General features: G+C 42.4%; 1 protein-coding gene across 7 annotated transcripts in view; it reads left to right on the plus strand.

Moving 5' to 3' along the window:
• LOC120763493 (ceramide synthase 4-like) overlaps nt 1-16,922 on the plus strand; it is a 47,003-nt gene that overhangs the window by 15,481 nt on the left and 14,600 nt on the right. For 6 of the 7 annotated variants that reach the window (XM_040086852.2, XM_040086848.1, XM_040086851.1 and 3 more), the window contains exons 2-4: nt 6,017-6,190; nt 13,720-13,837; nt 16,180-16,298. In XM_040086852.2, coding sequence (XP_039942786.1) covers nt 6,018-6,190; nt 13,720-13,837; nt 16,180-16,298 — 410 coding nt within the window. In that variant the 5' untranslated portion in view covers nt 6,017. Of the gene's footprint in view, nt 1-4,048; nt 4,123-6,016; nt 6,191-13,719; nt 13,838-16,179; nt 16,299-16,922 lie in introns of those variants that run through there. The other variant, XM_040086850.1, reaches the window with a different exon arrangement.

The following is a 16,922-nucleotide window of genomic DNA, read 5'->3' on the forward strand; positions in this document are numbered from 1 at the left end:
TTGGAGATTCTGCATCAGTTATGGCCAGAGCAAGCAGGCTTATAAACATCTGCAAAAAAACTCAAATAAATGTAGATGTAAAGGGTGATGGGTTCTGTAGGAATGTTACTTTGACAGGGTGAGGAGACATGCTAGGAGAGCTGAGGTCAATAGGTAGTTCATGGACTGGAACAGTATGGAAAGGTTAAAATATTTTTTCATTACCATGGGAGGACCTTCTTAGGCTTTTTTCTTAATCGGTAAGTTTCAGCTGAGTCCTTTGGACACTGTCCATCTATGGTTAAATTTGCATTATAAGAAAAGCCTTAAAATGGTGAAGAAGCATGAGAAACATAGTTAAAAAAGGGATCTTGGGCAAGAGAAAGGTTGTTATGAATAAGGTCATATCTGAAAGCAGGTATGACTCCAGGATGGCTAACAGAGATGAGGAAATGGAAATGAACATATCAAAGCTGAAGTGAAATTTGAAAACCTTAATGTATTCCCTTCAGGCAGGAGACTGACTAGTTAACCTCCGTCTCAGTATGCTGAAAATAATGCTACATGTAATTAAGAATTTTGGAGCAAAGATTTTTTTATCCATAAATTTTACCTAATCTTTAGTGATTATTTTTTAATCTATAAATTTTACCAAATCTTGATATATATTAGAAGAATGATATAAAAGATTTTTTTAAAAAAATATCCTTGAACTATAATCCTATAAAACCATTATTAACCTTCACACTAATGATCACCAGTATTGTTGTCATTAGTGTGAAGGTTTAAAAAAAGAAAACCCTTGGAGATGGAGATTAAGATATTAAATATAATATGGGTGTTCAAAAGATAGCCTGTGCTGTGTTAGTCAGAGCTCTATTTGTTAAAATTATTTATTTCTGCATAAAAGAGATGCAGTAATTTTCATGTCTAAACTAGTAATTTCTTTTGGGTAGCTCTAACAAGTAACTTTAGTTGAAGATATCAGGATTATGGGAAGTATCAAACAAGAAACTGCCTAGAAAAGCTGTCAGGAGAGAATTTACTCATTGAGTTCTTGACTAATTGATTTCTTAGTAAAATGAGCTAAAGCTCTAAATTCAGGCAATATGGACCAGTGTAGGGCAGAAACATGGCTCTTCTAATCTGAAATAACAGGGACCTTTAGAAATATATGGAGGACTTAGTTTCTTGATCCCAGTTTCTCTGGAAGATAGGACAAGCCTCTCTGTTTTGGTCTCTAGTATATCAAGACTGAAGAGGCTTTTTCGGTTTTCTTTAGCCTTAACCCCATGGAAAAATAAATCAGCTTGACTCGAGAAGCAGCATAACTGCATCTTTGTGGTGGAGTGCTTCCCCATTAACTAGTGACTTCCCCTGTGGCAGTACTGTGCTGCTGGGGATAATTGCATCCTGGGAAAACTGGCCGCACAAGGAAGGCTGCTGCAGGAATCCCTGCACTGGTCTGGCAGACAGGTCATTAACATGATGCTGCACTTAAGCTAATAAGACTTTGCTGACCCGGAGCCACTGCAGGGATGTTTGTACCTGTGGCATGGTTCACCCACAAGCCTGTATAATCCACCTATAAATCCTATAATCCAGCAGACAAGGGACTGTGTCTGCTGTAACTGAGCACTCAAAGGCCTCTGTAGCGAGTTCTTTCCAAGATGTGTAGGCTGTTTCTCTCTGTTTCCTCTCCACCCTTATCTGCTATATTCACTGATGTAAATTTACGTGGATATTTGTGTACCTATATTAGAGTTTCACTTGGGAATGGAGTCTGTAAGTCAAGCAGCAGGGTAACTCTTTGAAGATGTAAGCAACAATTAACAATGCCTGGGTAAACCTGCTTAGCCATTTTACCTGTGAGACAAGGAGTAACCTCTTTAGCTGGATGCCCTGCTTCTTCTCAGACAGTTCTGCTTTGAAAACAAAACCAAGTATAAACCTGGCCCTGAGGAGCTAAGTACAGTGATGTTCTGTGGCTTAGGGTGGGGAGCCCTGCAGTGCTGCTCTGCTGCAGGCACTATGGATGCAGCAGTTCCTGCTCTCCTTGGGGCAGTTCAGCAAGTCCAACAGCAGAGACCTTTGCAATGCTGAGGATTCAGATAAAACCACTATGTTCATAAATGCAGAAAAACAAGCAACACCAGAAAAGGCAGGATTCAACAAAGTAAATATAGTGGATGGCGCCATTGGGCTGCAGGGTCCAGTTGCTTCAAGACGTGGCTACGTCACCTCAAAGGAGCTCTGTGAATTCCACTTTGCCTGTCTCGTCTTGGTGCACTATGGGCTCGGGAAGTGCTGAAGCCTTGTCCTCCCTGTCCCTGTAGTGTAGCTGTGATACTTCTCTGGTTTTGATTCTATCCTTACATGTACCTTCTACAACCAACTTAAAGCTGTTCTTTCAGCATTTACTATTTGGTTGTTTGTTTGTGAAGTCCTTATTTTGATCTGTCCAGTATTTCTTACTGTTGTTTATCTCTGTTCTTGCGGAGCTCTGTGTGAGAGGGTGTCTTCTCTGCATTCAGACCTGTTTTCAGAGCTGAAGGGTTTGGTTCTGCATGTTACAAAGCTACAGTGCAGGATAGATACTGTGTGAGGTGTAAAGAACTCCTGAGAAAGAAATGGGCCTGATTTTACTTCTCTGTGGGTACTGAAAGGGCCTTTTAGACACACCATTGTGTTCAGCTTTCCAGCAGCCTCGACTTGAGAACCTGACCTGTATAAATTGCAAAAGATGTATGTATTGCTTCATGTCGTACCCGGTTCCGTATTTTTGCAACGCGTAAAGACAGCTGGAAAGATGAAGAAATATTCCATAAGGGTGATCCTGAATATCTATCTTTTGCACATGAGAGTAGATTAGGTAATAGCTGTTTGTTCCCATAGCACTTTGAATCTATATATTCCCCTAAGCAAACTGGACATTTATTTTGTATTCTCCCACAGAGAGTCCCCAGTGGATTTCAGCTTCTGTTCTCTACCAGTTGTGGTTTTGTGTTGTTGCCAGATATATCCAGTTCAGGAGGGAGAACGTGGGATTGTGTAGCTGCAAAGCTGGCTGTGATGGCAGCTTTCCTCAGCATGCCTTCTGTCTGCACAGTGGGAAAACCAACTGAGGAGATGTTTTTTGAAGAGCTGAGCCAAGGAGGAAGTGTAATTTCTCCCTGGAGTTCTCCTAGGTATTCCTACTGCTTTTCCTGACTAGAGCTGAGATTTTTAACAGCTGAGAAAATTTACCGACATTTTGAGGTTGGTACATTCAATGCCTGTAAAGTTCTTTGCTTTTCAGTCACCTCACTTAGGTTATCTGGCACTTCCAAACTGGTGTCCAGTCCTTTCTCAACTGCACAAGCTGTTTTGGTGTGGTGTCACCAAGCTTCATGGTGACAGGATGTTGAATTCAAAGTAGGCTAAGCCCATCTAGAGTCCACTTCTACACAGACACTTTCTTCTCTAAAAATGTAGACTTTTATGGAGAAACCTGGGTTCACACAGTCTATAGGAAGTTTGGGGACATCCTGAAAAAATGGTTCACTGAGGCTCGGGGGTTCGGCACAGCCACCTTGTCCCATGGGCACAGGGCTGTGTCACCTGAATGCAGCTGTACTGGTGAGCAGCATGTTCACTGAGAAGTCTGAACAGCTTTTTGTGGCGTGTGTGTATGTGTGCTTCAGCTAGCTCTGTCACCAGTGAGCTGTCACCAACCTCCATGATCCTGGTTTTGGGTGCTTGTGCTGGAGCACTAAAGGCAAAGAAAGGGAGCTGTTGCTAAAGGAACCTACAGCCTTGCCAGAGGAACAGGTGGTTGGTAGCAGATTTTCCCACCTCCAGTCTTGGTGGAGTCAAGTAGGTTATACTCTAGGCTCCAGAGAGCTGTAGAGACTCGAGATTTGGCAGGCAATTCAAAAACAGTTGCATCTTGCTTGTCAGGCTCTTAAAACAGGATTTGATGTCTATAAACCCTGTTTATTTCCATTTTGTGTGCCAGTGGTTTTTGTCCAGGCATTGTCTGGAAGGAGAGCTAGAAGAAGGAATGGAGAGCAGCCTGGAAATGGGATCAAAACCGCAATTACCAGAGGCCTAGAAGCTACACCAGAAAGAAAATACTGTTGTTTATTGTCAAACTGAACTCTGGTAAAAGACCTGGATATTCTTTTCAGTGCTAATGACACCATGCTTTCACTTCTTTTGGTTGCAGTTCCTCAGGCTCTTGATTTTTAGGAGGATTTTTATGCTGTGGGTTTTACTATGAAATACTGAAATCAGGCAGTGCACAATGGAGAAGAATGCATTTTTCATAAGATGGTTTTCCTTTTTCTTTGGGGAAAAAGGGAAATGTTTTCCTGCTTTCTAAATATAATATATAAATTCTATATATGATATATATTTTTCTATAAGGGATTAGAAAGTTTGCATCCACTTACTATCAATTACATATATATTTTTAATCAGCTTTGTCCTCAAACCAAATTGGCTGTGCATGTGCCAGGAGAAATGAGTCAAATTTTAAGAAATAGCATCCTGTTGTAGTCAGATCAAAAGATGCATTGAGTTGAATAGTAAAGTCCAAATCAAGAAAAGATGTTGCATTTCCTTCCAGTGCCTGACGGGAGCCTACAAGAAAGATGGAGAGATACTTTTTACAAGGGCTTGGAGTGACAGAACATGGAGGAATGGCTTCAAAGTGAGAGACAGTAGATTTAGATTAGGTATTAGGAAGAAATTCTTCCCCGTGAGGGTGGTGATGGACTGGCACAGGGTGCCCAGAGCAGCTGTGGCTGCCCCTGGATCCCTGGAAGTGTCCAAGGCCAGGCTGGACAGGGCTTGGAGCAGTCTGGGACAGTGGAAGGTGTCCCTGCTCATGGCAGGGGGTGGAATGAGATTCAAGGTCCTGTCTAACCCAACCCATTCTATGACTCCATGGTTGTGATTCAGAAAATATCCCTCAGACTCCAAAATTGTAGAATGAGTTTAACAGAGAAATTGCATCAGAATTAAAGCTATCTTCAAAATAAAATGACTGATTCACTTTTTATTTGATAGGCAGTTCTTGCAGAAAATGGGCCAGGCCTTGGGACTGTGCTTGAGAAGTACAGTACTTGGGCCAGACACTTAAATTGCATGCTTTTTCCCTTGGTTTCCTAAGGTGGCATTTCCTGTGCACTGTTCTGATTATCTCAATGGGCATTTCATTCCCATTTCCTTCTTCTGTGCCTGCACAGAGTCTGTTTGACTTCAGAGCTTGTATTTGGGATGTTGGCTGTTACCAGCTAAGAATGAACAACCTGTATTGGAGGGTGGTACAGCTCATATTTGTGCATGAGGTACAGTTATCTAGAAACTGTATTTGTGTGTTGAATGGTCATATCAACATTCTGCTGTCCTTTTTGCTGCTAAATTTACTGATCATGTATATAGATTCCACGTTCAAGCATGGTCTTTAAAATTATATTAAGAATCCAACACAAAATCCACCTAGCACAAAATTTCTCACCTGGAAGTACCTTCAAAGTGAAAAACTGATTTTTTTTTTTTTTTTTTTTTTTTTTCTTTTATAAGGTGAAGTCTCAGAATAATAAGTATAGTGCATACACACACACACACAGATAATGGAATTACAATCTGTAAATAGAGACTAATAAATACAAAAGATCAAAAACTGAAAAATAAGGATCTATACATAAAAAAAGTAGAGCCGACTTGCTGCATCCCTACAATACCAAGCTGTAGAGAGGAATCTGTGAGCCTGAGAAGTTTGACACTAATACTCTGTTGAATTCTGAGGAACTTTTTTCTATTTTGCCCCTGTTTTGGTTTGGTGCCAGAAGTCAGCATTTACCAATTACACGATAAGAATCTATGAGCAGGTTATCAGTTCCTGGGGCAGTGCTGCATCCCACAACTGTTCTGCCTCGACAGCCAGATGCAACCTCAGCAAGGGTGTAATCCTTCCTTGGCTTCACTGGCTTGTGCTGACAGGTTTTCTTGTGTGCAGGGCTCACTTTATTCTGGTCTCTGCTCTTTCCAGGATGGCTCGCTCTCTGTATGAGTGGCTGTGGCAGCACGAGTTCTGGCTGCCCCCAGGAATCACTTGGGATGACATGCAAGAATCTGAAGACACTCATTACCCTCAACCTCGTGATCTCCTGCTCAGTATCCCTTTTGCTTTAATCTTGGTAGTCATTCGATGTGCCTTTGAAAGGTGAGTTATTTTATAGTCTTTGGGGTTTCTTAGGTACAAGGGTAGCAGTTTGTATCCAAAAGCTGGCTTTATTGTCTGTGCCAACGCATGACTGAACAATCCATGTCACAGTCTGCTGACAGATATATTTTCAGCTCCTTCTTTTCATCCCTGTGTATTAGCTAAAGAAGTGTGTTGAATGTAGAGCACTAAACCTTATCTTTAAGGTCTAATTGCAAGCATTGTGACTTCCTACACATAAAACAGGTCAGTCCAGATGAGGTTTATTTGTGTGTCTTGCTGGTTTGCAAGTTGCTTATTACTTGCTGTTTCTGGGTCGAGTGCAGCAGAAGTCATGTTAAGACTCCATCATACAGTTAAGTGTCCTTTATCTTGGGTGATGGGGATCTGGAGTGTTGCACCTGATGGAAAAACCTGAATAAGATGCATCAGACTGGGCTGAGCCCTGTGCCCCCCAGCATCAGCCCTGCCTAGCACAGGGGTGTGTGTGTGGTACCGCCCACCACATGGGCTCGGCAGTGCCACTGCCCTCCACTGCCGTGGAGAGACATTTGTCTGCTGCTTCCTCTGATTTGGAGTTGCTACAGACCCTTCAGTGCTGCACTGCCAGGATTTCTGCTGCTCTTTTTCTGCTACCAGATCTGCTTTTCAGACTGCCTTTTGCAAACTCTGTGATATCATCCTCCAGTGCTAGCACAAGGAGTTACTCTGACTCAAGAATCTTTCTGGTCAGAACCATTTGAGTGTTTCACATATTACACTTCAGGACAGAAAATTTGGGGATTATGACAAAGGTACAGCAAGAAATCATGCAGGTATCATTGACTCTGAGTTTCATTAAAGTCCTGAACTGGTGCCATTGCTGTATGCAGTTTGGTCAGTAGTTAATATGATTGGTGACACAATATGATTTGCTGGTAGAAAACTAAGATTTACTATAGCATTAACCATTGTCAAGATTGCAGAACAAATCCCTTTCATGATTTTGAATACACTTTAAAGTGTTTTTCAGTATATACAAGACCTAGTGTTCTTAGTAGCTCTATGAAGGTGTAATATTTTGAAACCTTGAATGGTTTTAAGTTTAGAAAGAGGGAGAAAATGATAGTTAAAAAAACATTCTATCATTCTTTTTGAAAAGTGGCTGCACAACAAAATGGAAGTAGACTTTCCTGTAGACTAGAAAGATGATTCTTTCTGTGAGACAAGGGTAGCTTGGAAAAGCATGTAGATGTTTAAATGATTCAGAGCTCTCCTACAAGAATGTTTTTATGTAAAAATACTGGCTGTAAGTTGGGGTATTTTATTAAAACCAAGTGTGTGCATAATTACTGAAATAATCATTTCAGGATGATACAAAATTGGAATTTGTCACTGAGACACACAAAGCAGCCACACGCAGACAAGCGGTTTTGCAGGGCAGAAGTCCTTCTCCGATCCAGCTCAAAGCTGAGACAGGGCAGAGAGAGAGCCTCTTTGTTTTATTTCTTACTTTTTATACATTTGTGGGTCTAGCAGAAGATTGGCTTCTGGGGTTTTTCACCCCTCAGCCGAGTGGCTAAACCAACTGTCAGTTACAATTGTTTTCAGGTTAGAAATATGCAAACAAAGGACAGAGAATGAAAAACAAAGGTTTTGTTTATGTTACATATGTGGGAAAAGTTAGAAAACTGCTCTAATATTCTACAGTAACTAAAAAGATCTGTCTCTATTTATGAAAATCAAAAAGGCTATAAAAAACTCAGAAAAACCAGGGTAACAGGAATTCAAATGTCTTCTTTGTAAACAATATGTTTAGTGTGCATTCCATAAATTCCATGGTTTTTGTTCTGCACTTTACTGGGGACACGGGCATCTTGGCTACCTCTCCTCATGTGGAAACCAAGGTGCTCTAGGTAGCCATTAAAACACAAGTGACTCACATTTCTTCCCTGCTGATGCGTGAGGCCTGACTGGGCTCCATTCTCCTCCAGGTGGGCCCCGCTGGTCAGTGGCACGGATGTGCTTCTGTCGTGGAGCTGGAGATTGGGCCCATGTGCCACACTGACTGGCACTTGGCCAATTTATGGCTCCCCAGTGCAAGACATGGCCGGGAAGAAGGAGGAGACAAACTCTTCCCTGTGATGGCTCAGGACAGGACACGAGGCAATGGGAATAAACAGAAACGCACGGTGCTCCATCTGCACATACAAAAACTCTCTTCTTACCCTGAGGGTGGTTGAACAACACCCATCTGGACACAGCCCACTCAGCCTGCTGGAGCTGCCCTGCTTGAGCAGCAGAGCTGGGCTGGCTGATCTCCAGAGGCCCCTTTCAGCATCGATTCTGTGCCTCTGTCACTTTATTTGCCTACCTCCTGCCACACCACTTCCAGTCAATCTAAATATCTTTTTCATCTGCTTTTAGATGCTGATGGCCTAGTAAAAAGATTTTTTTTTCTTTCCCATCCAAGCGCTGCCTCAGCTGGGAGTGTTTCCACAGGCCTGGTCCTACTCATTAATTTTAAAGCTGTTTTGATTCACAAACTTCATTAAATAAAAGCTGCATGTCACACCCTTGAAAAAGATAACATCACAAGCCCATTTTACAGGTCCAGGAAACCTATAATCATAGCACTATGTTACTTATGCAAATTACAAGCCAGTGTTCTGAGCTGTATTCTTGTTTGTCCTAACTCTGCAGTCATTTATTTCAGCATGACTTTTTCTCATTCTGAATCATTACTGTTTCACATCCACTTCATCCTGGAGAAGAAGTTTCCCCTGGGAAGGTGAGGTGTAAATCCAGCCCTCAGTTTCTCCATTGCCTATCCGTGTCTTTAAACAGTGGCACTGGCCCTGTTAAAAATAATTTACACTGAGTTTGAGAATTGCAGAAGGAAATGTGTGTTTGTTTCTCATTTTCTGTGCAGATGACCCTGACTATGCACCTAGTCTGCAGCTCAAAATGAGTGGCTGTATCTAGTAGACAGGTTTGGGTTTGGTGGCTGTAGCTTACCCTCTGGCAATTTATTCTACCCTCAGCCGCCACCAGCTATTACTTGCAACTGTGCACTGGGTGCCAAGTTTTTCTCTCTCTAGATAGTTCCTGGTTTGGGATTTCAGATGTTATAATGTGTTCATGTGATTTAACTGTTAGAACTCTAGGTAAATTATAAGAGGTGGGGGAAGTCTGGATAATTTTCTGCGATGTCTGAATCAGCCATTGTGCTGGGACCAATTGTTTCATCCACTCTTTGGGCATTAAACTTATGAAAGAACCTGCTTCCTCAAGATGGGTTTTCCTCTCCTTTGCACTGGCTGGCTGAACTGGGGAGAACTGAGACAGCAACATCCTTCTGAGAGCAGCTATGCTGGTGATGAAGTGGTAGCTGTGGGAAGAGGACCTGCAGTATCTGGGTGTGGCCTGGAAGAGCTGCGGTTGTGGGGGAGAGGAAACCGCTCAAAGGTTGTGAAGCAACTCTCCTGTGAGCTGGTTTGTGCTGAAGAAGGTGGGAAAAGTGGATTCAGTGCTGGAAGTAGAAAGCCCATTACTGCTGCAGTGCTGGGCTATGCCACAGTACTGAGGCAGGAACCGGGGGAAGCAGTTAATGATGTCCTGAGAAAAGAGAGGACTTAGAACTTGGGGACCTCCCCTGTTCCTTTAATATTTTCAGATTGCACTTGTGAGGAGATATGTCCTGCAACCATAACTTGGAGCTTGATTTTAAACACCTTTATACCTTAGCAGAACTTTTCCCTGGACATAGTCCTGTAAGGATGTTGGCTTCTCTTCTAGTTATGTAATGTTTAAGACCATTTCTGTAAAAATCAAGTTCTTGGAGCGCAGTGATTCTGAAGGAATATTGCAAAGTGTTTCTTGACTGCATGGGTAGTAAAATGTGGCACCTAAAGTGCTTTGGGAAACAAAGCCATTGAAAACCAGACTTGATGTACAATTTTTGATTTGTCTGATTTTGGATTTGTCCTGGGATTTTGGGGTATTGGGCAATTGAAAAGAATTGTCAGTGAATTTGAATCCACATAGCTCCCAGATTTCACTAGAAGAGGATTTTAGACAAATATTAGGCCTCTTTATGGGAGGGTGGTGACAGGATGTGAGCCATATGTTGCACATTTAAAGAAATGGACGCTCTTGATCTGCCAGGAACAGATACTTGAACTCAAAACCAGAAGAAAGGACACCAATTCTGAGTATTTTATTTAGAAATTAACCTTTCTAAAGTTTATTTTGCATAGAGACTTTTGTTGTTATTTAGTAATCAGGAAGGATCTGGAAACAGTTTCCTATTAGTATCTTACAGTTGAGGCTTAGTGCAAAGATGACGGACACATTGCAGCATTTAACTGAAAATGGACCCGACTCAGTGGACAGCAGCACTGTAGTGAGTCCAGACCTTGTTTCAAATGGAACAGTCAGTTTAACTGGTGTGAAACATTCTCCTGCAAGCAGGAGAAGGCAGAGACTATGCCAGGAGCACAGCAATAACCCTCTGCCAAAGGAAAGCAGGAGGCTAAAAGAGACTGTGCAGTTCAAAGAATAGAAGTTAAGACTGATGTTGTCACTGGTTCTGCATTTCTTCGTACTTGAAGGTATGTGCAAGTGGCACCCTTATAAATAATTTTTTTTAAAATCCGCCCACCAAGTTAAATTATTTCTTGTATCTCACACTAACTGAAAGCTTCTGCAGAAGGAGTGTAACCCACTTTTAAAAGGTGGGGAAGTAGCAGTTTAGGCCTCTTCATGATAAATCCATTTAGTTTTACCTTCAGCAGGTTTTGCACAAAAGTTTGTTCTATGATTACTGAATGAAGTGCCTTGGTGAGACCTCTGCCATGTAAACCATGGAGTGAGAGATGCTCACTGGTGGAGAAGCAGGCTGGTGATGAGAGTCATCTCCCTGGCTATGTCTGACTCTGAGAGGGGCACAGTTTAGTCCTGTGACTGACCCTTTTGTCTTGCAGAGAGCTGATAAAGTGCCATAATGAGGCTGTCCCTGCCACTGAGATGACATATCTGTGATGTTGAAATCAGTAAAAGCATCATCCTCTTACTTAGGGCTGCGCTTGGAACAGGAGTTAACTGAGAACTGAGTCAGGACATACAGCCAACACATGCAAATGTCCCTTTGGAAGAATTTCAGGCCTTGATTTCCCAATGATGTTCATAAAAGTAGGATTGGTTCCATAAATCATTGGTAAACTCAAACCCTCAACAACAAGGTAATTGTAACTGGTTACACCCTGTCTTCATCCACTACAACTAGCTTGTTTCTGTTACAGTGAGATTTTATGCCGTGACTATAAGAAATCAGCAGGAAATATAGAGAAGTCAGGAATTAAACAAAATTAAGAAACTTTTCAGGACACTTTAAGTAGTTTTTCAGTAACATAAATTTGTTGGCAATCTGCATTGACACCTGACAGAAACATTCTCTTTCCTTTAATGTGTCTGGAAAGCTTTCAGTTTAATGCCCAAAGTTTTCATAACTTTCAGTTCCCTATATGATCTTATAAGAAGTGGCAATAAAGTTGTTTTCAACAATAAAATTAATTACATCTTCCTCTTCAGAGTTGCTTCTATTGATGCTTGATCCTTGAAAGATCAGGCCCACCTCAAGGAACTGTTAAATATAAGAACCAAGATCTAGTGCAGAGCTTAAGGTAGATATTTTCCCAGCTTCAGTGGAGTTATGGATATTATTGAAATACTGTGTTATTTTTCTTAGCACAGGACCTGCTGGTCCAGTGTCACTCTTATTAAACCAATCACTTCATATTAAAAAAGTGGTTAGATGCACTTAAAACATTTCATGAGAGCAGTCACAGCCAAAACCCAGAATTCCAAGTGATGGTTATAGTCCTTTGCCATCTAGAAGCAGTGCCACTGAAATTTCACTGAAACTAGTCAGTGCTTTACCCATGTTTTAGTGATCACTGTGAGTCTTGTTGCCAGCAAGCACACTTAGGCCTGGCCTTTCTTTTATGGTAGAAACATATAATTTTCGTTGGTCTTGGTACATCTTTGAATGTTCCTATAGCCAGTGATGCTGAAGGAATTCCCCAGACATGATGACAAAGAACAACTGATACACAGGCAGGTGGGTTGGCTGTGCAAAAGAAAAGCGAGAATGAGCTATTATGTGAATGAGCAAAATGTGTACCCCTTCTGTGGTTTAACAGAAGTTACACCATTCCTTAGGTAGGGGATCTTTTTATAAATTGCTTTTAATACTTGTTAAATAAATTAAGAAATGAGTTCTTGAAATGAAAACTTCTGAAAGATGCTGGACCTGAAATAGTCCCTAAAGGTGTATGTGCAGAGTATAAACTCTATGACTAGCAGAAACCACAGCCATAAATATATCCCATACTATTTTGAAGTAGAACACCTTTAAAAACCTACATAGTGAAACAGCTTTTGCAGCTTTTTCAAGCAAAGTGAGAAGAAAAACTCTTAGTCTGTGTCCAGATAATTAGGGAGAACTGATCAGAGGACTTGCCAGGACAGCAGGAGTGACCAGGCAGAGCAGCTGTGGGGCTCAGCACTCGCTGCCTCTGCCTGGTGCTGTCAGCTCAAGCCAGCTTCAGCACCAGTTTGCAGCAACACAGAGACACTTCCCCAGTGGCAGTGTGTAAAAAGGAGCAATTAATAAGAACAGCTAATTCTTGGGAAATCCAAGTAAAATTCAGATGATTTGCTTTTTTTTTTTTTTTTTTTTTTTTTTTTTAATATTGTTTGACAAGTTTCCGGTTTATGACATATTTATGCAACATCTCACTTCACACCTTCAATGAAGATGTTTCCTGCTGCTGAGGTAGAGAGGAGTACTGGTAGTGGAGGAGTTGAGTTGTTGAGCACAGGAATTCTCTGACCAGTTTTTCTTGGATAGGTTTTTTCTATTTATGCAGATTATTATATATTTTTTGCTTTATTTCACTGTAAAAGACTGAACATGCTCAGCTAGTGCAAACATCCATTCCTTGTGACAAGGTTTGTAGTTGCTATGACCTTATTTTGTAACTATGTCTGATTTATATTAGGAGACATGGAACTAAGTTACTCCAGGAAAGACTAAGTGGCTTCCTGTTTCAGCAGGACATTTCTTCTGCATTAATACTACACCTCTGGCAGAGCCTCCCTCTTGATCCTGAGCCAAGGCCTTAGCTCAGGTGGATGTTCCATGTTCGAAATGAAGCAGGGAACAACATTTAGGCCTTATCACCAGTAGTACTCCCCATCAGCTGCAAGCAAGCCAGAGACATGACTGGTGGTTCAGAAGTTGACAAAGGAGAATATAGCATTTGCCAAACTCATGTAATTTTGAATATCATAGCACAGAGCTCAGAGTAGAGTACAAGTCCAACAGTTTCTACTGTAAGTTTGTGATTTTACTGCTCAACATGGTACTCACGTTTAGATTCACATGTGGGAGGCAGCTGTTATGTACTGCATCATATTTTAACAGCGCAGTAAAATCAGAAATCACTGTTCTATTTTTGGCTGACCCTTTATGTTTTCTTTTGCAGAGCCATAGCCCTGCCCCTCAGTACCAAGCTGGGTGTGAGAGACAAGCAGAGACCAAAAGCTCAGCCCAACCCCGTGCTGGAAACCTTCTACAGTAGGCGCCGCAAGAACCCTGAAGAGGTGAGTCCCTTCTTCCTTTGCTTTCCTTTAGATTTAGTGTCTTTAGCCAAAGAAAATCCCATTCAGAATCCTGAAGTTTAGCAGTGCCATTCATATCTCGAAGCTCAACAAAGGAAACACTGTGGCACTGGTTACCTGAGAACAGCTGGCCATGAGGGTGCTCCTGCAATGCCATCAGCTCTGAGTTCTGCTTCTGAACACCTGGGAGGAAACTGTACTCCCAAAAGAAGTAGTGACAGCTCCTGCTCCCTGCTTACCTTATACACAGCTCAAACAGCAACACAGGGCTCTGTCTGAACATCAGTGGCACTTTCTTACTGTGAAGGTGCCCAGGGAGGTTGTGGGATTTATATCCTTGGGAAAACTCAAAGCTCTCTGGACACCTGGCTCTAGGTGGCTCTGTTTGAGCAGGGCCCATTTGGACGAGGTGATCTCCATGGTCCCTTCCAAGCCCAGCCATTCTGTGATGGCTTCTTTTCATATACTGGCAAATCCTGTAAAAAATTGATCATATCAGCTGCCTTGAGCTCCCACATTGCTAGTTCCTGCAGCTCAGCCAATGGGTCTTGCTGGATCTAGTCCTACACTGGGTCATTCTGTTGTTGTGCAGTTCATGAGTTTGAGATTGGCCTTTGCAAGAAGCCAGAGTCTTGGTCATCATCACAGAGATCGTGAGGGGCTTCAGAAGCCTGAAAACACAACTGGTGGGTAGTTTTTCTCTGAAGGACAAAAGGAGTGATTTTCAAGAAATTGGCAGGATGATCCAGAGCTATAATGGCTGCTGATGACGGGAAAAACCACTAGCAGGATTCTGAATTGTCAGGTGATATTAGAATTTAACCTGGTCAGTGAAGTCCGTGGGTATGAACTCTGTGGTAGGGGAAGGAATCTGATTTTCTTTCAGCTTCTTGTTTTTGTAGGCTTTCTCTTGGCCTCGAAGCAATAGCTGTGAACTCTTATCAAGGATGGGTGAGCAGAGGGCTCACCATGGGTTCCAGTCCCAAGAAACAATCCTGCTCCAACACATTGCTTCACCAAGGTTGTTGCAGCATGGTTTGTGCTGCAGTGGGGCATGAGGAGCCCCAGGACATGCAGTACCAGGTTAGAAATAAAGGAAAATAGGCTAAAATTAAGATGTAGGCATTGATGTGGATTGTATAGCCAGCCCATCTCTGCAGCAGTGGGAAGTATTGTTCTAAGGGTCACTTGTAAGTGTGGTGGGTCCTGAACTTGCACTTACCTTTCTGTCCCCAAAATCCAAACATCTCTCAGTATAACTGCTTCTGTGGCAGAGATCTAACTCAAGACCTGGCTTTGCCACCAGGTTTTTCCCACACCTCTCTCTGCAACCCTGTTGCACTGAAGTGGTGCTTTTCTCCCACCAGATCTGGGATACTGGAACAGATCCCCACCGTGAGACAGCAGTAGGAGACAGCAGACTGGCTGCTGGCTTCCTTCCTCTCCTCTCTGAGCTCTCAAACCACTGCTTAGAGGCAGTTTTTACTTGTCCAATACAAGATGAGATTTTGTAGTACTTGGCAGCTGTTTCTTGGGAGGAATTCCACATGATGGAGCAGTTGGAGAATGTAAATTACCATCTCCATTTGTCTCCACCACCAGAACAGAACTCAAAAACCAGCATATCTGAAAGCACTGTATCTGAAAATTGGTAATGAACTTATTTTTGTACAGCATGCTCGAAGTATGTAGGCCACTCTCACATGATACCAACTCAGGTAAATGCATTCCATGAAAAACTATTGCTTTACTTAAAAAATAAGGCTATCCATGATGATACTTCCAAGTAGGAATATAAAACATGACAAACTTTTTTCTTGTCACATGCCAAACTCTTAGCAGCCTCAGGACAAGAAGGAAGGTAATTTCAGGATTTCTGTGAGTTATATATTGAAGAATTACCCCTAACAGGTTTACCACAACAGAAGAATATCCAGTAGGAAAATGATGTTGCCTCTGCTCATTAAATCCATCATGATACTGCATCAGAATGCTGAGTGGTGTGACAAGATCCAGTGCAGAACTATAAAATACCAGGCAACAAACTCGTGTGAGGAGACAAGACCTGTTTGAAACTGGGAAGTTCACATAAAAAATGAGAAATTTCAACATTATTATTTATAACCAATTGATTAGAGGGGAATGGAAAGGTTTTCTGCTAAGATTTTTACACTAGGAATGGACAGCTTTCAGAAGGATGCCTTAGTCTGAACAGACTTGGGCTGGCATGGGGATCCAGCTGGGCTCTGTGGTGGGTCAGATGAGATATTGCCCTGTCTGACCTTTGAACCTGGATCTGAACCTGCTGTCTCACTGTTTTTCAGGGTGAACTGCTCAGTCTAGCCAAGCAATGTGACCTGCCAGTGAGGAAGGTGGAGAAGTGGTTCCGGCGCCGGAGGAACATGGACCGGCCCAGCCTTTCGAAGAAGTTCAGTGAGGCCTGGTGAGCAGGGGCACAAGCCGGGAACTCAGGTTTTCACGGGAGCTGAGCTCCACAGACAACTCACTGCCTCCCTTTGCCCTCCATCCCTATGCAGAGGCATCCCAGCTCCCTGTCTGCCCTCCATCCCTATGCAGAGAGCATCTTGGGTCTTCCCTGACTCACTTGGCTCTGCCGTAATTCTCTGCTGCTTCCCTGTTACAGAAACATTTCTTGCTTTCCCCCCTTATTTGCAATCCCAAATCTCCTTTTACTGCTGTACCTTTATTCCTGACTTGTTTCTGACATCCTGCTTTGACACGCATTTGAACCTGAAAAACTCTGCTGTTTACATCTCACTGCTTTGCTGCTCCTTCAGTACCTACTGGACAGGCATCCTTTCTGCTGCCTTTCCCATAGTTTCCCTTTGCCTCTCTGCAAGGAGATTCCTTCTGCTGCACCTTTTCTGCAACTATTTTGCATGCTGTTGCTTTCCAAAGCTGCAGGCTGGATTGGATTCTGCTGTCATTTGACTTCAGCATCCTAAAAGTCACAAACAGGCCCTCTTCCATGGGGGTGGAAGCTTGTGAGCAAAGAAAATAAACTGCCTTGGAAACAGCTGTGTGAAAATCCTCCTGGTTTTGTGGA

Source organism: Hirundo rustica, chromosome 26 (assembly GCF_015227805.2).
Source record: "Hirundo rustica isolate bHirRus1 chromosome 26, bHirRus1.pri.v3, whole genome shotgun sequence".
NCBI classification, from domain to species: Eukaryota; Metazoa; Chordata; class Aves; order Passeriformes; family Hirundinidae; genus Hirundo; species Hirundo rustica.